At 61.2% G+C, this 25,634-nt stretch overlaps 1 protein-coding gene across 5 annotated transcripts; it reads right to left on the minus strand.

Annotated features, from left to right (window-relative positions):
* Positions 1 to 219: 219 nt before the first annotated feature.
* Positions 220 to 25,355, minus strand: LOC105095222 (leucine-zipper-like transcriptional regulator 1). Of its 5 annotated transcripts, XM_031443178.2 has the most exons (38): positions 25,254 to 25,348; positions 21,734 to 21,947; positions 21,438 to 21,547; positions 21,143 to 21,252; positions 21,002 to 21,046; positions 20,650 to 20,746; positions 20,462 to 20,574; positions 20,095 to 20,181; positions 19,637 to 19,728; positions 19,418 to 19,548; positions 19,213 to 19,328; positions 19,035 to 19,106; positions 18,891 to 18,954; positions 18,339 to 18,415; positions 18,115 to 18,232; positions 16,857 to 16,955; positions 16,528 to 16,603; positions 15,745 to 15,849; positions 12,892 to 12,954; positions 10,847 to 10,903; positions 9,317 to 9,396; positions 8,806 to 8,914; positions 8,243 to 8,326; positions 7,438 to 7,495; positions 6,930 to 7,069; positions 6,270 to 6,471; positions 5,674 to 5,829; positions 5,206 to 5,316; positions 4,694 to 4,786; positions 4,485 to 4,580; positions 4,202 to 4,382; positions 3,828 to 3,997; positions 3,566 to 3,722; positions 2,832 to 2,958; positions 2,603 to 2,752; positions 1,977 to 2,082; positions 1,810 to 1,890; positions 220 to 1,612 (listed from the first exon to the last, which is right to left on the minus strand). In XM_031443178.2, exons 1-38 carry the CDS (start codon positions 25,282 to 25,284, stop codon positions 1,496 to 1,498), a joined length of 4,095 nt encoding a protein of 1,364 aa, XP_031299038.1. In that variant the 5' UTR covers positions 25,285 to 25,348; the 3' UTR covers positions 220 to 1,495. The 5 variants fall into 5 exon arrangements, with proteins under 5 accessions (XP_031299038.1, XP_064337065.1, XP_064337064.1 ...); XM_064480995.1 differs by lacking the exons at positions 15,745 to 15,849; positions 16,528 to 16,603; positions 16,857 to 16,955; ... (13 more) ...; positions 21,734 to 21,947; positions 25,254 to 25,348 and adding an exon at positions 13,410 to 13,676 and having other exon boundaries at positions 220 to 599; positions 1,485 to 1,612; XM_064480994.1 differs by lacking the exons at positions 15,745 to 15,849; positions 16,528 to 16,603; positions 16,857 to 16,955; ... (13 more) ...; positions 21,734 to 21,947; positions 25,254 to 25,348 and adding an exon at positions 13,410 to 13,676 and having other exon boundaries at positions 220 to 1,167; positions 1,485 to 1,612.
* Positions 25,356 to 25,634: the final 279 nt, after the last annotated feature.

The following is a 25,634-nucleotide window of genomic DNA, read 5'->3' on the forward strand; positions in this document are numbered from 1 at the left end:
TGGGGTGAACGTGTGGGGAGCAGAGGAATAGGCACAGGGGCAGCAGTCCTGGCCTCAACCTGTGTCCTCACTTTCCTTCACTTCAGCTGGAACGTGGACAGCCTCCCTGCACCTGTGATCTGTAGCTTAGCCACACCTGTTCCCTGCTACAGGGCCTCGGCCCCAAGAGCACAGCTGATTTCTTTCCAGTTCTGGAAGTGTTTCCACTGTGTCATGAAATTTGCTTGGCCCTTGGAGTGCAACTTTTATTCACATTGTGCCTGGGAGAGTCAAATGGCACTCAATAGGAGGCAGATGCGGATAGCAGAGGGTCCAGGTGGTTCCCAAGCCTGCAAGCCAGTGGAGGCACATCTTGCCCCACCCTTTCCTCGCTTTCTGGCGGCCTGCAGGCAGGCTTCCCTTGCCCAAGGGTCTACCTGCTCATGGTCCCCAGGGCTCTTAGCAAGGCCTGAGGAGTGGCAGGTGCCACAGTTGTGCAGGCTCAACTGGAGGCCGAGAAGAGAGTTCATGTTTTCCCAAAGTGGCATTGTGTAAGCCAGGCCCGAACGGTTCAGGGAAGGAGTCGGCTTGTCCTCAAGAGTCCTAGCCCAGACAGGAGCCTACAGTGGAGTGTGCAAGCAGGGTTCACCACAGGGGCCAGGAGAGCCCCCTGGGAGTGGAACAGCACCATGCCAGCCTGTATTGTTCCCACCAGCCCTTCCCCTGCATGACTGGGCCACCCTGGGTGGGGGCAGGGGCGAGGGGCTACAGGCACAGAGAACCAGGCAAGACTGCTGATCCCAGCACCCAGGCTCCCAGCCAGGCCTAGGCTCTGGGAGGACAGAGGGCCACAACCCACCAGTGGGGACTGCATGGTGAGCTCTGTGTAGGTAGCATTGCTGTGGCTTTAATAGAGGCAAGCCTGTGACAATAAATACTTAGGGACAGGCGGGGACTGGGGGTGCATCTCTTCTGTCTTCCTGGTGCAGCCTGGGGCCCTGATGCACACACAGGCAGATGGGATCCTGCAGGGCCTGCAGATACCCAGCCCAGTCCTGAGTGACACTTCGTGGGTGGGGAGCTGACCTCAGGGCCCTTCACCCCAAAATTCATCTTCAGTCAGACTCCATCTGCCCATCAGTGTTGCCCATGCACAAGTTCCAGGTGGCAGGAGGTCCCCTTGGGTCCCTACCAGGTGGGGGACACAAAGCCAGCTCCCTGTTGGGCTCATCTCTCCCCCACCAGGCCCTGGCCAGGATCCGTCCTGCTGGGTCCTCTTTGCTGAGCCCTGGCTCCCCACCCCCACCCCAGAGAGGGTGCCATTCTGGGGGCCTCCTTCCCTCTCTGCTTCCTGTGGGACCAGTGTCTTCAGCAGTAAGGTGGGACATTTGCAGCTCCCTGTCTCATGTACCCCTCAGCTCTCTGTGGGGGCCCTGGGCACCCACAGGCCTGAGTGTCGCCAGAAGTCTCCGCAGTGGCGTGGGTGGGGTGGGTGAGGCCAGTACCATGTGGGCCCTCATATGTCGGCACCGAGCTCTGCACACTGCTTGTCGGAGATGTGGGAGGCCAGGGAGTCAATGATGTCCAGCAGCAGCTGCTGACTCAGCGAGCGCAGTGTGGGCAGCTTGGAGACCTGCAGGAGGCAACCGGGGCCAGAAGGATGGAACCAGGTTCATGCCAGGGTGGGCTGGCTCCCAGGACAGGGTGGGGCGTGGCCAGTGGGGGACAGCTCTGCTTAGGTATCCCCAGGGCCCCCTGCTGCCATGGCCACGGCCACGGGGGGTGGGCCCTGAGAAGAGGGGCGGGCCGGGGGACAGGGTGGGGCCTGACCTTGGTGAACTGGTGCACGATGATGTGTAGGCAGTGCCGCTTCATGTCCAGCGCCTGCGTCTTGTCTGCCGCCTCCAGGATCTGGAACGGCAGGCCCTGAGTGCTGCTCCCCACCCCCACCCCTGACCCGGCGCAGCTGCAGGCAGCCCAGGCACCAAGCGAGCTACCTGCAGCACATTCTGCACCGTGACATTCATCTCCAGGTTCTGCTTGCAGTAGGCCTGCAGTCGGTTGTTGTAGAAGCCGTAATAGTAGGGGGCCGCGAACAGGTAGCTGGGGGCTGGTTAAGGAGCTGCCACCAGGGGAGCTCTCCCCACACCTGCCCTCCTCCCCCAGGAGAACCACACCTCTGGGACAGAGAAAACCTGAGCCACAGCTGCCTTGTCCCGCCCCCCATCACCACCGGGACGGCTGGGGCTCAGATCCATGCAGGACCCTGGCTGCTCTCTACACGGGCTTGGAACCACGCAGGGTCCAAGGCCCCATTCAAGGTCCAAAGAAAACCACAGAATCCTCTCCTCAGGAAAGCACCCTCACACACATTTGCAGAGCTCAGAGTTTCAGACCCCACAGAAGTGACGTGTCCAGGAATCATTCACTCAGAGCAGTGACTGACCCCTTCCTCTGAACACCTCTGTCCCTCCTGGCTGCAGACCCCTCAGTGCCAGCCAGCTAACTGCTTCAGGGAACCCGGGAGAGACTGGGCACCCGAGAATCCTCTAGAAATTGACGCCTTTGGGGAGGCCCCAAAGCCACCCCAGGAGTGACCCAGGAGCCCCGGAGGTGAGGATGCAGTGAGTCCTCGGGCGGCATGTTGACCTCGCCGTAGTAGATGTAGCGCAGCATGGACTCGAAGGCCTGCCTGCTGGGCACCATCTCCCCGATGGAGATGTTCACCTGGCCATCCTCGGGCATGAAGGACCGGAACATGGCCTCAAAGTAGCTGCAGACAGGCTGGCCCTCAGCAAGGTACCCACACCCGGCCCACCCACCCACCAGCCCACCAGCCACAGGCCACCCACCTGGAGCGGGCGGCCAGGATGGCCTTGTGGGCTGGCCGCGGGTGCCCATCCAGCAGTAGCGTGATGTCACAGAAGTCTGCTCCTGCGCCCTCCAGGTACGCCTTCATATCCTGGATCAGAGACGTGCCTGGGGGTGTGGAGGGACCCTGAGCAGATGCCTCCGCCCCCAGAGGTCCCTGAGCCAGAGGATGGCTTCTGACTCAGGACCCGGGACCCCAGGCCACCGCCTCTTGTATATCTGCCCGAGTTGCCTCTGGCCCTTGAAGCACTGCCAGGCCCCGTTCTCCCCTCAGCCCCAAACACGGCCTCAGTCCTGCACCCCCTCATCCCAGAGTCTGACCATCCCCGGAGTCAGCCCCCTGAGCCCTCCCCCATGCTTGTGCTGGAGCTTGCGGCCAGTATGCCCTGTGTGCTTGCCCGGAAGCCAGGGGCTGAAGGAAGCCATGCAGTCCCTTCCTGGGCTGGGCAGACAGGACAGGGAGGTGCCAAGCGATGAGGGCTGTGCTCACCCCTCACGAAGCCCCCAACGTGGGCCCACCTGGAACAGAAGCTGCTCGCTTGCTGCAGACCCAGGAGATGCAGCCCTCAGCGCTTAGCCTGCTGCACGCAGCTCTGACCTGCCTGCCTGCGCTGAGCTGCCTACTGTCATACCCTGTGCCTTGTGCCTGACAAGAGCCTCCCCTCAAGCTGACCGCCCCCAGCCCAGTGCTCTAGGGACAGGGTGGGCTCCCTACCGATGTCCACAGGCTGGTCCGAGGGGCTGCGGGGAGGTGGCTGCTGCTTCCGCCGCACGATCTCCACGATCAGAGGGGACGACAGGCGCTCGAATTCCTTCATCATGATCACCTGGTTGAAGTGCGACTCCTTCACCACGAAGTTCAGGCAGTGCTCCTGGGACAGACGGGCGGCAGGCTTGGGGTCAGGCCTCGCCCCAACCCCCGACCCCCAGACCAGGCAGCAGCAGGGGGCAGGCTGCAGCATGACCCTGCCACGCACCTTGAGCTGGCCGAGCTGCAGCCGGGCGGCGCTCTCACACACAACCAGCACGTTCTGCAGGTCCACGGAGGCCTCGATGTACTGGCGGCACAGCTGCTCCAGGCGGCACAGCTGAAAGCTTAGCGCCAGCTTGTACACATCCATGATGAGCAGCACGTCCTCCACGTGGCCTGCGTCCAAGAGCCCCTGAGCCTCCGGGCCGCAGCCGGTGTGGGGCACAGGCCCCAGCTCCCCCCACAAAAAGGCAGCAGCTGGGCCACATGCGGGTGGTGGCAGCCTGAGACCCAGGCTGCCCCCTACCAGGTAGGGCTGCCAGTGCCCTGGTAGGGCTGTCCCACCTGCCCCTCCTCCACCCCCCACTGCCCAAGGCCGACCTTTCCGAGGGTACTTGATCTTGTCTGTGTAGAGGAACTGCATGAGCACCTCGAAGGGCCGGGCCTCGGCCTCACGGATGGCCACGCGCAGCAGGGGCGGCCGGACCCCACCCACGGCCACACCAGGACCCTCCCTGGGCACAGCACCGGGACCCTCCCTGCCTGCCTCTTCCTCCAGCTTCTGTGGGGAGAGGAAGGGGTGCTTGAGGACACCTCACAGAAGCTACTGCCTGGGTTGTGGGAGGGGTTGTGGGAGGGGTTGGGGGAGAGGGTGGCCCGTCACCTGAGTCAGCCGCTCCCGAGCCTGCACAATCTTCCTGCGGAGCCAGCGGCTCCGTGCGGTGACAATAGCCACGTGGCCCTGCACGCACTCCTCCTTCTGCAGTGAGGGTGACACCTTGGTGGAGGGTACAGGACCCTCATCCTGGGTGCAGGGGCCCGGGGACTCCAGGGACTGGTGGGCAGCCAACCGGGCACAGGAAGGGCACCTACCTCACCCAGCACGAACTCCACGTCACAAAACTGGCGGCTCTCCCACAGCCTCCCGTAGTCTTCGTGCAGCGTGCACTTAGGGTAACAGGAGAACTGCAGGCAGACGCCCCACTGTCGGCCCAGCTCTGCCCTCTCCTCCACGAGCGGGTGCCCTCCAAACATCAGTGGCTGCCCAGCCCAGCCCCCTCCACTGAGCGCTGGGAGCCCGCCCTCCCCCGCCCAGCACTCAGGTTCCTCAAACTGCCCTGGGCCTAGAGGCCCACAGCCCAGCCCAGCCCCCTGGGAGAGGCTGCTCTGCCACCCACCCTGGGCCGACCCCCGCTGTCCACGCTGGCCTGTGAGCCCTCCTGCAACCTGTACATCTGCCTGCTGCGAGCCCCACCCCAACCCCGGGCCGTCCCAACCCCATCCCCGTGTCCCGTCGGCATCCCCACTGTCTCCGCCCCACCCCAGGCCGGCCCCGCCCCAACCTGGCTGTCTCTGCCCCAACCCAGGCCAGCCTGATAGCCCACCTGGAACCTGTACATCTCCCCGCTGCGGATGTTGTTGTCCACAGTGCCCCCGAAGATGTACATGGCGTCGGAGATCACAGCCGCCGCGTGGAAGAGCCTCCCACTGGGCAGCTGCGGAGAGCCAGGACAAGTTGGGAGGCTGGGATGGGTGGGCAGGGTCTCCAGCCATGGGGCTGGTGAGGCCTGGCGCTGGCCAGGCTGTGAGCAAGGACGTGGCCCAAGGGCCTGGAAGGAGGGGCCAGAGGGCAGGACCTCAGGCAGAACAGTGGGGGTGGGGGAGGTGGGGCCTGTGGACCCACAGGGTGACAGTGGGTATTGGGTGTCACGAGCTGCACTCATGTGGCCCGGCCAGCAGGGCTCAGGCTCCTGGCCTGGCCTCACTTGCTGTGTGACCGTTGGGCCTCCACCTCCCCATCAGAAGACTGGCTTCAGGGGGTGAGGGGTGCTCAGGAGGGAGCCGACCCTCACCTCGGAGGCCGGCGGGGTGGGCTGCCTGGTGGTGGTGCTGCCAAAGTCCAGGCCAAAGACATCCCGGGACTTCTTGCAGCTGCCTCGCTCCTCGGAGCCCAGAGCAGGCGCCTCCTCAGAAGTAGATGCTCGCTCTGGCACCTCGGCCCCACCGACCTGGTGGGGAGACATGCAGCCTTCCTCAGCAAGGGCAGGGCAGGAGGCTGTTCCTGCCCAAGATGGGGAGGGGTGCTATGGGGACAGTGTGGGGGGAGGAGTCACACAACGAGGGCGCTCTCAGCACGGCCGAGATGGGAGCTGGGCCGAGGTCAAGGTGTGCCTCCTGGGAGAATGTCCCGTGCTCAGTGCACACGGGATGGGCAGTGGAGTGTGAGCCTGCAGGTGGCAAGGTGGGAACATGCCAGAGGGGCCCCGGGCCAGGGTCCAGCCAGGGCAGGTGTCCAGGGCTGACAGTTCCGGGCATCCTGGCCTTGCTCCTGCTGGCTGTCAGGAGCCCTGGGAGCCCCCAGAGGCTGTAAGGAGCCTGGGGGTGGGAGGAGCAGGCAGGTCTGCACCCCTGGCCCTGGACCCACCCACATGTGCCCCAACACGCTCACCTCACTGTCCGAACTGGGTTGGATGACCTCCCAGGTCTGGAAGTCCACATCGTAGCAGTGCAGCTCGTTGGGGAGCGTGTTGTCAGCCGCACCACCAAACACGTAGAGGTGGCGATCAAAGGCCACCATGGTATGCCCATAGCGCCGCTGTGGGGGCGGTGGGGAGCCCCGGAGCAGGTGTTCAGTGGGGATGCGTGTCCACCTGTGAGGCGTGTGGACGCTGCGTGTGAACCAGCACCAGAGTAGGGGCTCCTGGTTGCCTGCAGCCTCCACCTGGGCTCTAAGCCCTCTCCACGGCCCTGTGGGCCCAGCTGGAAGTGCTCTGTGCCCCTCGCCCCATTCCACTCTGGCACCAGCTCTGCCTGGCTCCACAAAGCCCACCATAGGGTCTTGCCTGAGCCCCTGCACCCCCCCCCAGCCACAGAGCAGATGTCTGACCGGTGAGGCAATTGCCTGAAGGGGTGGTTGGCTGTCTCCACACTGGGGCCAAGGGGGCTGCCCAGGCCCCCAGATGCTGGACTGCAGCCGCCCCTGAGGGGCCTTCGGGGCTCTGGCCCAGGCTGCATGAGGGCCTCTCCCAGCCCTCTCTGCAGGGGCTGCCTGGCCAGCTCCTGGCATAGGCATGGGGTGCTGACCAGGGAGCTCCACCAGGGCACTCACGTTTTGTCCTTGAACTCAAACTGGAAGAGGTTGTTGGTTATCTTGGCCCCGCTCTGCCCTGAGAAGACGAACATCCGGTCCCGGCACACAGCGGCCGGGAAGTTGCAGCAGGAGGGGGGGATCTCGCCGCTCTGGGCCACCTGCGGGAGGGGAGGTATGGAGGCTGCTCTCACTCCTGAAACCTCTGTGAGTGAGGGTTCACAGGCCCTTTTCTGCTAAGCGGCTTAAGGCCCCACCTGAATGGGCCCAGTTTTGACCAGTTGGGGCCAAAGTCCTCACTACAGGGCAGATGGGGCAGCAGTGGGGCAGCTCGCCTGGAGACGGCTGCAGGCAGGACACGAACAGCAAGCCGCCCCTGCTGCGTTCAGAGGCGGGGGTGGTCCCCCAGCTGCATCGGTCACCCGTGTCATCCCGGGCGGTCAGCGGGAGAGCCTGGCCAAGGCTGAGGCTGGGCTATGACAAGGGAACAAAGCTGCCCTCCTCGCCTCCACGGCCCCGCGCCCCTCACCTCCTCCCAGCACGTGAGCTCCCGGTCCTGGAGGCCAATTGTCCACATGTCGTTCAACCTGTGTGAGGACAGAGAGGTCAGGACCCCACAGCCAGGCTGGCGGTCAGGGTGGCCCTGGGCCCAGCCAGGAGGGATGGCTCCAGGAGGACCACACTCCACGGAGGTGGGGCTTCAGCTGGGGGACTGCATTGAGTCCTCACATCGCCTGCGTGGACGAGTGGCCTCACCATGACATGGGGAGCAGCAGTGGGGACCGCTCGCTCAGCTGACTCCAGGCCAGGGGAGGACTTCATAGAAACCACCACCTCTGGCACTGCAGCATGGGGGCCTCCTATGCTCTGAGCTTTGGGGAATGAGCACACACTATTTTTGTAACCAGAAAAGCAAAGCCAATTTCCCACAGCAAGGAGAAGGCCTATGAGGGCAGGAACTCTGTGCCGCCCTCCATGGGGTGCGGCCAGCTCTGAGCCCCGCTGCTGCCACATCCCGCCCACTCAGCCCCTCAGGGTCACCGCCCACTGACCCTGCCACTCTGGGTCCCCAGCCCCAATGACACCCAGCTGTGGGGCCCAGCATGTCCTCAGACAGCTACACAGATGTGAGCCAGGCTCACCCTGGGGAGATGCCTCAGGGATGCCAGGACTTCTGACTTCTGCAGGGGTCAGTTGGCAGGGGCCGTGCCATCTTCCTGTTCCCCCAGCCCTGTGCACATAGCCACCCTCCCAAGAAACCCCTGGCCCAAGCCCCACTCCCTGTGGTAGGATGGCCAGTCTGTGCCTCAGTGCACTCGCAGGCCACCACATACCTGGCGTTGCCATCGTAGCCAGCAAAGATCCACAGCTTGTCACTGTACACTGTGGCACCATGGGCCGACCTAGCGACCGGCAGCCTGGAGCATGAGGAGGGGTGAGCGGTGAGCCCCCAGCACACACCTGAGCCTCACAGCCCCAGGAGGCCTGGGCAGGGGCCGCAGCCTGGCCAGCCCGCTGGGAATAAGGGACAGCACCAGAGGCCAGGGCAGCTGGACGAGGATTCCCACGTTCAAGGGCACAGAGCCCCCTCCCAGCTCCCACCCAGTATCAAGGGGTGCTGGCAAAGCAGGCCAGAGACACGCCCATCAACAGGAACTTTGGTCCCTTCTACTCTCGGAAAGGAGGGATCTGAGAGCTGGGGGGAGGCTCAGACTGGAGCAGGTGGGAGTTGCCACCAGCTCCCAGCTCTGGCCACTGTGCTGTGCGCCCGGGACTGTCTCCTCTGGGCCTCAGGCACTCCATCTGTAATTCTCCAGGGGCTGATTCAGGCCCACTGCCTCCCAGGACCCAGAGGGGATGCTGGCATAACCCCAGAGGTCTCAGCAAAAACTCTCACCGTCCTTCAATTTTCCATTCTGTCCACTGTCCAGTTGCAAACTTGTATTCAAAGAGGTCATTTTTATTCTTCAAGTTAGAATTGGAATAAATGTCCCCTGTGTAGCCCCCTGTAAAGAGAGTGAGAAGCCGTCACACCCAAAAGCAGCAATTCAGCCTTCAAAGCCCAGGAGGTGGGGGCAGAATCAGGCCTCGGTTACAATGTACTCTGGGGCCCCTCCAAGCTAGGGGAGCACCTCGTGCCTGCTTGCCTCTGCACGAGGCTCTGGGGACAGATGGGCAGAACCCTGTTCCTTGCTCCTGGTTGGGAGGGGAACCGCCTCCTGGCACAGCTAGAGACAGACAGCTCCACCCCAGGGAGATCAGGCTGGTCAGGGAGACCCAGCACAGGAGCTCAGAGGACTCAGGCAGAAAAAGCTGACGGTGCAGAGAGCACAAGCACAGCAAGTGACCAAGGCTGGAAGGGTGGAAGGGAGGGCAGCACAGCTTCAGGCCGGGAGGGAACAGCTCACCAAAGACGAACATGCTGCTGCCATGGACGACGGCCGAGTGGTGGTAGCGGGGGGCGGGAGGGGTCCCGGTAGTGAACGCCCTGGTGGGGGGACAAGGGGCAGTAGTTGTCAGCAGGGCAGCCCCCACCACCCACAAACTTCCTTTTACTTTTGCATTTTGAAGGTAATACCTGTTTCATCACAGAAACCCTTTAAAAATTGCCAATATGGAAAAAAAAGAGAAAACCAACCAGCACAACATATATAATCCCTTTGCAGAAACCACCATCCACACCTTGAAGGCCCTCATTCTCCCATGCAATGTTTACCCCTCTGAGTAATTTTTAATGGAATCACGTGGTAGGTATTTTGGAATCTGCTCTTTCCGTGGGTCTCTGCTGCTCTGGAATCGTCCACATCTGATCCCCACAGCTGCTCCATGTTCTGCAGCTCGGGGCTCCACGTGTTTTATTTATGGAATTAAAAACCCATTTATACTGCTTTCCCAGGGCTGCTCCTTTCAGAGTTTTATACTTAAGCAATTCTTGTAAACAAGGTACTAGGGATTGGAGGTACCCAGGACCTCGTGCGTGATATGAACTCTACCACTGACCTATACCCCACCCCCACCATACATAAGCAATTTTTAACAAAGAGTTATAAAGTCTTGAGTGTGAGTGATTTTTAAACTAATCTGCAACTCTTGGCCATACTGTAAAATCACATGTGAGAGAAACATATAAACGTCCACAGCAACCCCAGCACCACCCGGGTGTCGGGGCAGACGCTGGGCAGTGGGCCCGGCTTGGCAGCTGTGGGTCCTGGACCTGGGCATCCTTCTCCATCACAGAAGGGCAGTGAGTCCCCACCCCAGGGGGCTGCACCCAGAGCTGCGGCAGAGCCCGGTGCAAGGGCAGCCAGAACAGCTCAGGAGGAAGCCCAACATCTCTGGATCCTGGGATACTTATCTCCCGTCAGCTGTGAGCCACTCCCAGATGGGAGCTGGGCTGGACCAGATGGGCACAAATCCACCACGCTCAGTGAGAGCAGGCATCTCACTCAAGGCTGCACAGCTGGGGAGGGTGGCCAGGACTGGCAGGCTGCCCACTGCCCATGCGGGGTCTCCTGGCAGAAGATGGGCTCCCCGGGGCAGGGAGGGGAGGGGAGGCACTACTGCCAGCCTCTGGACAGCCCCCTGCAGCAGCAGACTCCATCCTGGAAGGCCCCAGCAGCTGGTGGCCGCCCTGGCTGGTGAGGCAGGCCTGGTGACTGATGGGCTCTCCTGAGGCAGAAGCTAAGGACTCACAACCAGATCAAACAGATCCCCTTATATAACAGGACTCAGGCTAACCACTCTCAGCTGTGGACTGGAAAAGACAGCCAAGAAAGAGAAGGACTTGCTGAGCAGCTCTGGGAGAGGCGGCCCCCGGATGTGGTCATCTCCTCCTTGAAGTCCCTCTGGCTTTCCCAGAGCAGGACTCAGCTGGCAGTCAGGCCCCAGCCTGGTGCTCTGCGCCTGCAGAAGGAGGGGCTGGAGCCGGGGACACCCACCTGCACCAGGAGCAGTCCTTCACGTCGAACCGAAGAAGGTCATTGAGCATTGTCTTCCTGAAAAACAGCCAGGGACCCAGGAGATGGACGCTGCAGCCCAAGGGTGCGGGTAGCTGTTTGGGGGACTCAGCCAGGACCAGGCAACCAGCTGATGCCCAACGGACCACAGAGGTGACCCCAAAGGAAGCTCCCCAGCTGGTGGGGGACCTGGGCCTGCCATGTAGGCAGGATCAGCAGGCCTGGGGTCAGGACACAAGCATGATCCTAGGCATCTCATACCTCACCCCAGGCTCCAGAATCCCCACCCACATTCCCGCTGGTGTGCCCCGACCCCTCTTCTCTGAGGCTATGTCCATGTGTTAGGGGAGGCCCCTGCCCCTCTCTCTCTCTTCCTGCCACCTCTTTATGGCAAAGCCAACGAATTCACTACATTAAAGACACAATAAAGTGGAAAGCAAATGCACCAGCCATCACATCACTGAACAAGACCCACGTGTTACCACCCAGCCCTTGTCAGTAAGACAGAAGAAGGGCATGGACCCAACAGGAGCCCAGCACCCCTGCACTCGGGCCTCACTCAGTCTCCGCCTCCAAGAAATAGCCTGGGTGATAAAAGAGCCCGCCTGAGGCCACACAGCCAGGCACCCGGGACCTGAGAAGCAGAGGTATGACTGTAGTCCTCCCCTCTCCCATTTGCACCCATCTCCCACCCCCACGTCACCCCACCCCCACTGAGCTACAGGAGGCCGTCTCTCTCTGTACCCAGTTGGTCTTTACAAAGTTGCAACTAGAATGAGACAAATTGTCATCCTGTTTCTTAGTGTCACATTGTAGAAGCAATGTTTCTGCTTCTTGCTACACAGCTGCCATATCAAGTCCACCTGCTGCAGAACAGTCCTGGGGATGTTCCCACCTCCTGCCCTGTGCTGGACACCAGGACTTTTCTGGTTTGGGGGATTCTGGTTAAGGCTGCGGTAAACATCTGTGGGCAGATGCCTCTTCTTGATTTCATTCCTTCCCTTAGAGTGGCAAACATTTAGTGAATTGTCTAGGTGCTGGGATACAGGTCTAGCCCTGGCTGAGGAGACAGGTAATAAACAGCATCTGTGGGCTCTGGGGACCAATGGAGCCACTAAGAAGTGCAGAAGGGAAGGGGAGGGCTGCTGGCTGGTCCAGTTGGTCCAGGTGTTGGGGGAAAGCCTCACTCACAGATTTAGAGGGCCAGGAAAAGTGGGAAATAGGGAACAGCCAGCATAAGGGCCTGACTGGAAGGATGCATGGTACATTCTGAACACAGCTAGGCAGAGGTGTGGCCCAGCAGGACTGAAGGGAAGGATGAGTGATGTGCAAACACCACATCCTCAGGGTCAGGGACCCTCCTGTCCTGAGCCCCTCAGCCTGCACTCACTGACCCTCAGGAACACCCTGTAAAAGCAGAACATGGGACCATCCCTCTCTACAGAGAAGACAAGGGTGCGGTTGGTGCCATTAAGCCGCCTGCCCAAAGCCACAAAGATGTAACCTGAACTGAGCCTTGTCTGTCCAGGAGGCCACGCTTCAGACCCACAACCAGCAGGCTCCCACAAAGAAAACCAGCCAGAGTTTAACTGGGAACCATTCATGGAATGGAGATGTGCCCACCCACCGAAAGTTGGGTCGTTGCCAGGAAAAGTGATAAGCCAGGAATTTGCAGCAACACAGGAAAACCGTTATGAAAGTGAAAAATGTGGGAAATAGATAAATCAGTATCCCCCATACTTTCTCAACTACAACATGAACATGTGTATGAGGCCTAGAGGGGAGGGACAGCAGCCAGGGCGTGTGTGGATGTGCTTCTGTCAACGCTGTGTGCTCTCACTCAGAATGAGAGGGATGTTTCTGCATCCTGAGTATGTGTTACCCCCTGGATGTGGTGCTGAGAACCCTGAGCGCCGGGAATCTCAGACTGGGAAACTGAGGCTGAGCCCTTAGCTAACACCTGGAAAGACACTAGAGGAGCTGCAGAGGCCACCATGCTTCTCCCTCCCTGATCCAGACACACTCACCCGTTGTCTCCACCAAATACATAGATGGCATCTTTATAGGCCACCACTGTGTGCTTGCTACGCCTGGAAAGAGAGGGGTGGGTGGCAGTGAGGCCAGGACACTCCAGCGGGCACCCAAGGAATGAGACTGGCACTGGGGCTACTACACAGGTCAGATAACACCTCTCAAATGCCAAGGTCAATGAAGACCCCTAAATTCCACCAATATCCCCAAAGAACTGCATGTGGGGACCCCTGACACTCCCACCGCACTGCAGATCACCTGGGACCCACAAACACAACTTAACTCTCATACCCTGTCCTGGGCCACCCCACTCCGGGATTCCCTCGGAAGTCCCTCTCCTGCCCTGGACATCGACCTGGACCTCCCTCCCCAGCCCCCGCCACCATACACACACACATTTATTACCAGGTCCCGCCCCAGGACACCACGGCCCGGCCTCCTCCCTGCGCCCCGCCTGGGACTCCCTCCGACACCCCCTCCCCAGGGCCCCTAGGACCCCCGCGCCCCGCCGTACCGGGCCCCCACGAACTCGTCGCAGGGCGGGAGTCGCCGCCAACGATGCACTGTCTCAAAGGGCCCGAAGTTTAGCGTCAGGTACTCAACACTGTCCGAGCAGCTGTGGTCAAAGTCCACGCTCGGGGCCACCTTGGACCGCGCGCCGCCAGCCAGGGCCCCGGCCCCGATCGGGACCCCCGCGCCACCCGGCCCAGCCATGCCGGGTCCGCGCCCGATGGGCCACCGGGTCCGTGGGACGTTCGGCCACCGCCCCGGGCCGCCCCCTCGGGACTACATTTCCCGGCGATCCCTGTGCCGACGGCGCCGCACTTCCGGCCGGCGCCGCACTCTGGGATGCCCGCACTTCCGGGCAAGCCTAGCGGCCGGGAAAACCCCAAACCGCTCTGCGCGGCGAGTGCGTAGCCTTCCGAGGAGCACTTCCCGCGAAGCGCGGGCGCGCGATCCCCACTCGGTGGTCGCGGCGCCACGTCCACAGCCCCGCCCGGCTCGCACTTCCGCGGCGCCGCTCCCGGCATGCTCTGTGCATGTGGCTCGGCCTCGATCGTCCGCCGCCCAGGGATCCCAGGCGGAGGGTTCCGGGCTCGCAGTGGCCCCCACGGCCGCCCCACCATCCCCTGCCTGCTGTGCCCCCGGCGGGGCTGGCCCCCGGTCTCCCATCGGCTTTCGTTTCCTCTCCGCTTTCTTTTCCGCCCGGAGGCAGCGTGGCGTTGAGGCTCAGGATTCTCAGTTCTACTCTAGCAGCGCATCAGCTGCTTCACTGGCGAAATGGGCTTTCAGGAAGCCCAGGCTGCCATCAGGCTGGGTCTGTCTCGGACCCAGCTCCTCAGCCCTAAGTGGGCCAATGCCCCCCCAAACGGCCAAGCGACAGCTGCCTCTGACCTCTGAAGAAGCACTTCCTGTCTCAAGCCCTTCTCTCGTGCTGTCCCCTCTACCTGGAGTGCCCTTCCTTCAAAATCCAGATCCAAGACATTGGTCTGAAGAGCCTTCCCTAACCCCGAGGACAGAGTCAGTTGCTACTGGGCACTCACAGGTGTGACACTGAGTTCTGTGGTCCTGCCTATCTCCCCATCATCTGCTTTCTCCCTGGTGAGAGTTTGCCCAGTTACAGTGGAAGTCACACAGACTGCAAATGTGTGCTTTTTAATTTTAAGATAATGTCTAATATGTTGCAGGGTCCTACAGGGGACCAGTCCCAATAGAGGGAGAAGAGGCAGGGCTGGTCCCGGCTCCACCGCCAGCCATCAGTGGCACTGGGTGCCTTGGGTCGTGAGCATCTCCTGGAGGCCTCGGAGGCCTCTCTGGAGGTGAGCCAGGCAGCAGAAGGCAAGCACTGGGAGGGCTCAGGTTCTGCCCTGGAGGATCCTGGGAAACTGGAGATTGGCACATGCCCCCGGGGCTTGGGCTCTGTCCCTGGCGCCCCAGCGTGCCTGCCCAAGTCTGCTGCATGCGAGCTCAGGATCCTTTTCCTGTGAGCCAGGACATGTCTCCGGTCCTGCAGGAATGAGGGAGGAGGAGTGAGGACTGGAGGGAGCAGGCTCCCCTGCTGGGCAGCATGAGCAGCTGGCCCTTGAAGAGAGCAGGGAGCTGTTGGAGGCCCTGGTGCCCAGCAGGGATGTGTACTTGGGCAGAGAGGGAAAGACCACACAGTGCAGACTCTGGGCTGAGGTGGGAAAGGCTCAGAACGGTCAACAGGAAGGAGAGGACACGTACTTGCTGTGCAGCACAAACAGCCTTTGCGAAGGCAAGAGGCAGAGACAGAGAAGGCCAGGGAGAGAGCGTGTCATTCATCATGTCCCAGCCTGAGGCCCACTCTTGTCCCATGGCCTCCAGGCTTTCCCAGCCTTGGGGTCTCTATGTAGGCAGGTCGAGTCCACAGGGTGCTTCCTGTTGGCTCCATGCCAGGATGAGGGTAGTGGCTGGTGTCCAGTGTCCCTCAGACCTGAACAACCGCCCCACGATTCTGTGCAGGGTGTCCCCAGGGACACCACTAGCTGCATTTCCTCATGGTTGTTTCAATCACGTCCAGTGTGGTGTCCAGGCCCAATGACTGCACAAGTACTGGGCCTGGACCCTTCCCCACAGCACTGGTCCTGCTGTGCAAAACAGCTTCTGTCCCTTCTAGCCCCCTGGAGCACAAATAACTGGCCCACCCCCGAACCACAACCCTTTCCCTGTTCCATGCCATACCCCTATAGCCCTGGGAGCCACAGACCTATGGGGACCCAGGGGAGGGGGGTGCAGGGGAGGGCCCTTCAGGGCTGTGGGGGCAGTTGGCTGCCAAGACCTCGGGGGACTTCTTCCCCCTCCCCAAGGTCTCCAGTGCCCACACTCACTCCACCTCCCGCTTCCGGATGGTGCGGCCTGAGGCCAGCACCTCAGCCACCTTAGACACGATGGGATCGTAGTTCATGCTGGCCACCGAGATCACCTCGTCGCCTCTGCAGGGAGAGGTGCCAAGCCTGAGGACTGTCCAGCAGCAGGCCCCATCCTTGGAGACCCTGACACACTCACGTCCACCTGGGACCCAGGGAGTCTCTCACCAGGGACAGCACCCCCTGCTGCACATTGAACCCCTCGGCCCAGCACAGCTTTCTGCTTCTGCGGGACCCCACAGAGGATCCAGCCTTCCTCCCCAGTTGGGGTCTGGGCTGGGATCTGTTCTCGGATCTCTGCTCTCTACCTGTGTCACTTTCCTCGGTGTAAAAGTGGGTTGTCGTTGGGGGAAAGTACGGCTCAGTGGTAGAGAGCGTGCTTAGCATGCACGAGGTCCTGGTTCAATCCCCAGTACCTCCATTAAAAATAAAAAAATAAATAAACCTAATTACCTCCCCCCCTAAAAATTACAAAGTAATACTAATAAATAAAAGTAGGATGTTGACACCCACCTCCAAGAGCTGTCCTGAAGATAAAGCGTCCTTCAACATGGGGCGGGGCGGCTGTCACACCCTGTCCCCGCGGGCTTCTGCCTAGCGGCCTCCCTTTGCCACTCAGCCCACCTCCCACCGTCCAGAGAACCAGGTAAGCCCCTTCCTCTGGAGCAGAGCTTCTCCGGACCGTCCCCCTTCCCGACTGAGTGCCCGCTGCTTCGCGCCCGTGCTCCACCCCGTTGCTCTCACTTGGTGTAAAAAGCCACGAACTTCAGCTCGTCCAGGTCCCCTTGGATGATGACGTCGTCGAAGCCTTCTCCGTACCCTGCGGGCCAGGCGGAGGGGACGGGGCTTCACGGGTCCATGCCCAGTGTCCCTCTAACTCTGCCCTGGACCCCCAGGCCCCGACCCCCCGCCCACTGGGGACGTCCTGGCCTGGCCCCCAGCGAGTTCCCGGCTTCCACCTGCAGCAGTCATGGCCCCGCCCGCAGATGCTCCTAGCCCCGCCCTAACCTCCAAGCCCCGCCTCCGCACTCCGCCACACCTGGGCCCCGCCCGCGTCCAAGGCCCCTGGTTACCTGCGTAGCGCAGGCTCTTGCCGAACATGGAGGTCCACAGGTAGGGCACCGTGCTGATCTCTGCCTCCTGTGCCAGCATGTTCTGGGCTGCCACGCGCCCTGTGTGTCCCAGGGTGGTGAGAGCCCTGATCTGAGCCCTCACCACCCCTCCACTGTCCGCCCGGGCTCTCTGGGGATCCCAGACATGGGAGACTACTCCTCCTCGCCTCCCCAGAAGTAAAGAGGCACGTCTCTGCTCAACCCACTGCCCACCGCTGGTTGCAGATGAGGGGTGCAGAGGGGGACATGGGGCCCCAAACCGGCCACTTAGATGCTTCTCAGCAGAATCTGAATGAAGTGGCTGCCCTGGGCCTGGAAGGTTGGTGGCCCGGCACCATTTCAGGTGCGCACACACAACAAATCCGACAGGGCAGGTCTGAGGAGGGAGGTAGGAGAATGGGGCACGGGGTCCAGGGAAGCAGAGGTGACAGCCACACTCAGGGCTCAAGATGGAAGAGCCAGTCTGGATGAGGCCCCAGTAGCTGGAGGAACCCCCGTAGCTAGATGTCTCTGAGAATCCCCTGGACCCTTCCAGGCAAACCTCAATTATATTCAGCTGATGAGTAGCTTTTTCTTTCCTAAACCCTATCACCAGCTTTAGACCTTGGACCTGAACAGAAATTGGTAGCAGGACTGGGGTTTCATGCACAGATGCTCAGACAATGCACAGGCAGAGGAAGGGGAGGTGGCTGCCCTCTGAGGCACCTGCAGCTGAGGGGTCCAGACAAGGTGTGCACAGTAACTGCCCCATGTGAGGGGGAGGCTGTTCCCCAGAGAGCATAGCAGGTTCCCAGGCCCAGCTGGCCAGCTCCCAGGGGCCTGCACCCGGCAGCCGGGTTCACAGAGCCAGTTAAGTGGCCCAAGGGAGACAGAATCAGGGGCTGGCCTGTGTCCTACCAAACCCCTTTCTCTCTCCCCAGGTGACTGCACAGCTTGGTGAGAAATTCTGCAGAACATGTGTCTCTGAGGACAAAAGGAAAGGAGAGGCTGGTGGAAGGACACCTGGGGTGGGGCGCTGTCACTGGCGGAATGGGGTGTCCCGAGGGCACTGGAGGGAGGTCTCCAGCTGGGAGGTCTTTGTGAGCCTGTGCCATCACCTGGATGAGGCAGGCCAGACAGGCCACTGCAGAGCCTTGAATGGCTGATCCAGTGACCAGGACCCAAGGCCAGGACTCTGGAACAGCCTTCCACCCCAACCCTGCCTCGGAGCTGGCGGTACCCTGGGCGTGGGCCATCTGCCAGTGTGGGATGTTCACTTTCCGGTTGTTCCTCCAGCCCAGGGGGAAGGTGACGGCATCGCCAGCTGCAAACACGCCCGGGATGTTCGTCTGCATCATCTGTGGGGAGAGGGCCCAGGGCTGGTGGGTGGGATGGGGGCCCTGACCCAGCCCCCCCCCACAACCCCGGCCCAGCACCCTGCCCACCTACCCCACCCAGTCCCACCTTGTTGACAGGGATGAAGCCTCGGGAATCCAGGCCGATGCCACTCTGCCTCAGGAAGCCTGTAGCGGGCACTGCGCCTGGTGGGACAGGGGCCACCATGTCCCCTCCCCAACCCTCCTCCTGCCTCACTGCTCTCCACAACCAACACCCTTCACTCCCATGATCCAGCCCCAGACAGATCACCCAGTGGGCTGCCCACCCTGTGCCTTCACGTCCTGTCCCCTCTGCCTGGACCCCCACAGACCCTGGGGTCTCCTATCAGGCCTCAGGTATCGCCTCCTCTGAGAAGCCCTCCAGGAAGCCCCTGGTGGGGTTGGCAGGCTGTGTCTCCCCACCCCGTGCTGCCACCTCCCAGCTTGTCCCTCCCCAAACTGGCACCTCAACTAGAGCAAGGGCCCGTTAGAGGCTTGTCTGTTTCCCACACGGGGCAGGCGAGGAGTCGAGTATCACTGGGCAGGGGTCATTGGGAGCATCCTCTAGGCCAGGCCCAAAGTCACTCGTGCGTGTGCGCAGGAGTCTCTGCTCACTGTCAGCCACCTGCTCCTCACTCACCAATGCCCACCACACAGACATCAGCCCTCACGACCTTGCTGCTCTTCAGCACGACCTCCTTCAGCTGTGGAGAGTGGGTGGTGAGCAGATCCCAGGCCCAAGGAGAGGGGACAGAAAGTGGCAGGGGCAGGGAGAAGGGCCCACCTTTCCCTCCTGGGCCCGCAGCTCCGACACCTCCGTCTGCATGTAGAACTTGACCCAGTTGTTCTCAAACATCTGTCGGGGTTGGTGGGCAGGTGGGCAGGTGGGCAGGGGTGAGAGCCTGACCGCTGGGTGCCCGGATCAGGTTCCAAGGGCCCAGCTCCCTGCCCGCTGGGCTCACCTTCATCAGGGCACGGCCCACACGCTCGCCGAGCAGCCTCCTGAAGGGCGTCTCCTCCAGCTCCACCACCGACACCGAGTGGGCCTTCTCCGTCAGGTAGGCGGCCACCTCCATCCCTGGGGCCGGGATGGGGTGGCAGCTGGCACCAGTGCCTCCCAGGCCTGGCCACGCCCCCTGACCGCCCCCCACACCCCCAGCTGCTCACCCAGGAAGCCAGCTCCCACGACCACAGCGTTGCGGCCCCGAGCCAGCCTCACCACGCGGTTGGCATCCTCAGGTGTCCGGATCGTGAACACGTTCTCCACATCTTTGCCTTTGCAGCTCAGGGTCTTAGGGCTGGGACGTGACCAGAGTGAGCGAGGGTCTTGCAGCACCCCAAGCCCTCCCCAGTGCCTAGCAGGGGCGTGGGGGATGCCCCGCCCACCTGCTCCCGGGTGCCAGCAGCAGCTTGCTATACTCCAGCTTGAAGCCGTCCTTGAACACAGCCTTCTTGTTTCTCACATCCACTGTAACCACCTGCAACCCCGCCGGCGGAGTGTGGCTAGGGCCCTCAAGGGCCTGCACCATGCCCAGAGCCACCAGGCCCTCTGAGCCACTCCCAGGGGCTGCTCCCGCCACCTGGATGAACCTCCCTCCTGCACTTAGCAGCTCCTTGTCCCCTGTAACCACCTTCCACTCAAAGCCCTCCTGATGTTCCCAAGTGCCAGCCCCAAGCTAACAGTCCGTGTCCCCACGCTGGGGCTCTGCGTGTACCCATGACTGCCAGGTCTGGAGCACCACAGGTGCCTGGAGGGCAGAGCGTGTCCACACTTCCAGGGGCCTCATGCCCTTGACAGTTCCCACAAAACCTTCCCCGGACCTGCTCCTCAGCCTTGCTCATACCTGGGCTTCGGTGAGCACCTCGATGCCATGCGCTCGGAAGAACTCCTTGGGTCTCAGGGCCAGGTGCTCTGGCTGTGTGTCCAGTGACTGCAGGAGACGCTAGCTTCAGATGGGGCCAACCATTGTCCCATTTTACAGCCAAGGGCCAGGAACCCAGGGAGGGTTGGGCAGCCTTGGGTCGCACAGGGGCCGCAGGATAGAACTCAACAAACCAGATCTCTCTGGGGCAGCATAGAGGGGCCTCGCACGAGCAGAGAGGGCAGCTGGTGAGACCCCAAAGGGCAACAAGCAAGGGTCCCAGTGGACCTAACTGCCTGGGGGACATGGGTCTGGCCCTCTCTGGCTTCATTCCTCACCTGCTACATACCTTGCTGAGCTTGGGCCGGTCGTAGGGAAGGTGCCGGTCCAGCGTGCACAGGACAATCCTGTCTGAGAAGCCCTCCTGCCGCAATGTCTCTGCACACACCAAGCCTGCTGCCCCTAAGGGGAGGGGACTGGGGATCAGGAGCCACCTCTCCCCGACCCCACCCTGCCCTTGGTGACACCACCACCAACCTGCGCCCACAATGAGCACATTGGTGCTGCCACTGTGGCCAGCGCTTGGAGAGATGCATGTGGCCATCACCTTGGTCCTCCGCTGTAGCTGCAAGGCCTGGGGGTGGCCAGAGAGTGGGGGCAGCTGGGAGCTGGGGACGCCGTCCTCCCAATGCCATCACCCCCTCAACTCCACAGGCCAGATCCTGCTGCTCCAGTGCAGCCTCACCTTCACCATGCAGCTCTTCCCTCTGCGCCCCAGCCACACTCGCCAGAGTCCCGCCCACCACGGGGCCTTTGCACATGCTATTCCCTGGGCCCAGAGGCCCTCCTGGCCTCTCTCATTGGCCTGAGATGAGAGCTACCTCCTCACCTGCTTGCTGGCCCGGACATACACCTTCTCCTTCTCAATCTTCACCTGCAAGGGCTGTGTTGTTCAGGACCAGGCTCTGGGGTGCTCCAGTCCCCAACCCTGCACCCCCAGGCTCCTACCCCGCTGCACACCCAGCCCCACCTGGAACTTGTGCAGACTGTCCAGGCCAGGGAAGTCCTCCAGGTCTCCGGTGCTGATGTTGAAACAGGCCCCGTGCCAGGGGCAGCGCACATGGCCACGGGACAGCACTCCTACAAGGGGGCAGAGCTAGACTGAGGCCACCGGCAAGAGCCCCTCTCCAAGGACCCCTGTGTCCCAGCACCCCTGGCTTTTCCTCACAGCCCAGGGGCCCCGCTGACAGGTGGGGTCTAAGGCCCGGTGGAGCAGGGGCGGAGCATCCCTTCCACCTACCCCCTGTATGCACTGAACAGCTCACCTTTCACCAGAGGCGCACCATAGTGGGGGCACTTGTGGCCCAGCGCATGGAGCTCCCCGTTGTCCTTCACCAGCAAAACCTTTCCCCAGCCCAACTCCACTTCCCGCATCCTGGGGAGGGGCTGCCCTGAGAAGTCAGGTCACTCCAGACACCACTTCCTCCCCATGCCCAGCCTTCCAGGGAGCAGCCCCCAAACAGCAGGAGCCACCAAAGCGGTTGTGGCCGTGTGCCCCTTCCAGGCCTCATTGCTTGTCTCCCACCACAGCCTCTCACCCCCTCCCAGGCCCAGCACCCACTGGCCATTCTCCAGGTCCTTGATGTGGCAGACAGCGGCCTCCACGCAGTCCTGAGTGCTGGGGTAGGGGTGGGGGGCAGCCAGGCGCTCCTCTGCATGGAAGTGGCGGGCCGTGCCGTTACCCTGGTAGGCCCGGGGGCTGCCCTTCCCACTGGCGGACAGCTCCTCCTTGCCCCGCTCCTTCTCTGGCAGCACCACTTCGATCTTGAGCTCCACTGCGGACAGACAGACGTGCGGGGTAGGTGGGGGATGGTGATGAGTCCCCAGCCCACCCAGCCCTCGCCCTCCCAACCAGCTCTGAGCGCGGGTTTTCCCCACTCCTCGACCTTTCCAGAAAGCCATGTGAGCCACAGACCGGAGGCTGAGCAGGGGTGGCCCTGGGTCAACTTGAATTAATTTCTGCATGTTTCCTTTTTCACTAACAAAATTAGTCAGGGGGCACACATGAGGCTCATTCAACCCTGAAACTGTGCTTCCGTTAGGAATTTAGGTGGAGGTGAGAACCCGGTGCCCCAGAGCCTTGCTGACTCCGAAGGTCCAGCCTCCGTGGAGGACTATGACCGACATCCCTGAAGACTCGGGGGCAACGTGTTAGGTCCTACTCCAGTGACAACTGGGTGTCCAAAACGAGATGCATTCTGTGAATCTGAATGACGGGAAATTGAGGGTTCCATAGGCGTGAAGTTTTTGCAAAATTAAAAAAAAAGTGTAGGCAACATAATTTCAACTTCTTAAAAATTAAAAAATAATTTTTATTAATTTTAAAATTCTCACCAGTTAGAGAATTTTTCATCTTTTACCAGGTGTTGGGTTTCAGCATCTTTGTGTTCAGGAGACTTGGAGGTGAACCCCACCCAGGTGAAGGGACCAGCGCCCCCATCCCTCACCCTCCAGTGGGGCCTACTCTCAAGGGAAGAGGGGAGTTAACTAAGATTGTCATTTTCTTCTTTATGCTTCTCTGCATTTTCCGAATTCCCTACAACTTGCCTGGGGTATTATTCTAATTAGAAGGGAACAATAAACAGAACTTTGAACAGTGATAATCTGGCCTCCTGGGCTGCAGCTGTGAGGAGCAGGGCTGAGTGATGGAGACCGGTGTCTGGGCAGGAGTCACCTTCGAGGGCACGTCCCCCAGACCTGACACTACAGGGACAAAGAACCGGGTCACACCTCAGGGCCCTTGCCGTGCAGTTCCTGGGCCTGGGCTGCTGTCCTGCTCTGCCCTACCTGGCTCCCCTCGGCCTGGCCACCGAGACACAGCCCCTGCCTGTCCCTCATCTCGTGCTGTGTTAATCCCCCACCCAGGCCTGGCCCCTCATTCACCCTCCTGGCCTAGCCCTCCCCACCGCACCTTCCCCCACCAGGCACTGCATGGGGCAGGGGTGAATCTGGGCTCCGTGGTTCCAGCAGGGCCACCACGCTGAGGTTGTGTCAGGTGGAGGGGTTGTGGGTGGGGTGGGTTTTTTCCCTTCATTTTCCACACTTTATGTAATGGTGTTAGAATGTTTTCAGAAGAATTAAAAAGAAAAATACTTTGGACTCAGCTGACACCAGCTATGTGAGCTGTGGAGTGGGAGTTCACAGGAACAGCCTGGCAGGGGCCCAGATGACAGCCCAGCCAGGCTGTTTTCATCCTCTACCTCCTTCCAGAAGGCCCTGGGGCGCTCGCTGATGTGGTCTAAAGGGAAGACACTAAGTCAGGGGCAGCGGTGGAAAGGGCCCCTTTGGGCAGATGTCTTCATTATAAAACAGAGAGCACGAGCCTATCTCTTTGATGATAGTGAACACTAAGCAAACAATACATGTAACCCAGAGTAGAAGCTCAACAGATGAAGTTGGGCAGTAGTGTTTTATTGATTCACTCTGAGCCTCCTGGTGGCCATGGCAAAGAGGGAAAGCCTTTAGGTAGTGCTTGTGGCCAAGATACCTGCTTCCGGCTAGTTCTGAGCTTAGCAAAGGCCTAGCCTGGAACACTTCTTACTAGGAACACAGTGAGTAGGGAGGGAGCTTAGGAAGACCGTTCTAACATGCTCCAAGCCACAGGGGTGAGCAAGCAGAAAGTGAAGAATTTGCACAAGGATCTTCTGCTTCTTCTGGTCTCCTTGTGGCCCCTCCTGGCCTGAACACTCTCACTTCCACACCCTAAAATTCCCTGTGACCTGCCCAGTGTGGGCACCTGGGGCCTGAGCTCCTGCCCTGCTGCCACAGTCCACAGGGAGCCCAGCCCCCCAGAGAGGGGCTTATCACATTCCTGCCCTGTGCTGAGCACAACAGCACACACAGGGGCACAATTATGAGTCCTATTTCATACATGAGAACACAGAGGCTCAGAGAAAGGAAGTCACCTGCTCAAGGCCACACAACAGAACAGGCAGGGCTGGCTTTGGGCTCAAGAACCCCAGGACTGCCCTAGGTGTGGCAAGAGCGACCAGCCTCTCTACTGGGAGTCCTGGAACCAGGGGTCCCGGTAGGCCAGCCTTTTGAGGCCCTTCAAAGAAAGCTTCAGGTGGCAGAGTCTGCCCAGGGGCCCTGCCAGCTTAGCACTTCTACAGGAGCCCAGGAGGAGGCTGGCTGGCATCCTCCTGCCCACTTCTGATGGGAGAGAGTTGAGGTCAAAACAGTGGACATCATCTGCCTGAGGGCATGGGGATGAGGGGAGGGAGGCGCAGACTCAGGTGGGTCCCTCTGCCTGGCAGGGTGTCACAGGTCTCCTCTGGCCCCCAAGTTCTCCCTCAGACCCAGGAAAAGGAGAAAAGGCTCATGGGTTCCAAGGTAATGGAGCCCATGTGTATCAGGTAAGGGGAGCTGGGGCAAGCTGGCCAGTGACCTGGGCAGGTGGCGGGGCACTGACTGGGCACTAGAGAGGCCTCTCTGAGCTTTGGTTTCTTCATCTGTGCCGTGCCAGCACACCCATGCTTTCCTGGGTGTTGTGAGGAGGGAAGAGGGAAGTGAGGGGGGAAGGAGAGCAGACGTGGGCATTTCCCAGCACCCCGGGGCACCACTGCCCCCTCCTTGCTGGAACTACTTGGGCCAGGTGGGGTGGAGGTTTCCTCTACAAATAGGGAAGTGCGCCCAGAGAGGCCAAGGAGGTAGCTGAGGGTCACACAGAGGGTCAGAAGGAAAGGGTGAAAAGGGCCAGGGCCTGTCACGCCACCTCACAGCAACTTCCAGGGGTCAGGCTTCTTTTGTAGGGGGAAAGCTGAGGCTCAGAGAAGTCACACAGTGGATGAGGGTGTCCCCAGAGCCCCCTTCCCCAGCCCTGAGGGACACAGCTCCTTTCCCCAAACCTGAAGCAGGAGGAAACTTCCCCTCCCCTTCCGCTGTTATCTCCCCCACCAGCATCCTAAGCCCCCAGTAAAGAGGCCTCCAGCCCCCCCATTCCTGCCCGCGGTGTTAACATTCGGAGGGAGCCGGCTGCAGCCCAGGCTGACCTACTTCGGAGGCAGAGGGGGAGGGGGTGGAGGAAGGTGGCAGGAGGCGGGAGGGAGGGGGGAGGGATGAGGCCAGGAGAGAGGAGGTACCTGGCTTGGGCTTGGAGAAGCAGCCGCCCATGGCGAGTGGCCCGCAGCCGGGTGGAGAACAGGCCCACAGGTGTCGGGCTGTGGGAGGCCTAGGGAGCCCCTGGTGGGGCTGGACCCCCTGTGGCCCTTAGAGACGCTGGGCCTGCCATCCCACCGGGAGCTGCCTCCAGGACCTGGGGGGAGACAGGGGCGTCTGTGGGTACCAGGGCTTTGATGAAGTCTGTGGGGTAGAGACACAGAGAGATCCTGTGGGGGCTTCTGAGAGAGGAACCGCACCATGGAGGGCACCTCCCCGCCCAGGCCCCCGGGATCATCACCGTCACCCCCTCCCCCTTTGCCTGGACCCCTCTGCCACCCTTTAGGCCCAGGACATCCTCCCTG

Source organism: Camelus dromedarius, chromosome 31, assembly GCF_036321535.1.
Source record: "Camelus dromedarius isolate mCamDro1 chromosome 31, mCamDro1.pat, whole genome shotgun sequence".
In the NCBI taxonomy this organism is placed as follows: domain Eukaryota; kingdom Metazoa; phylum Chordata; class Mammalia; order Artiodactyla; family Camelidae; genus Camelus; species Camelus dromedarius.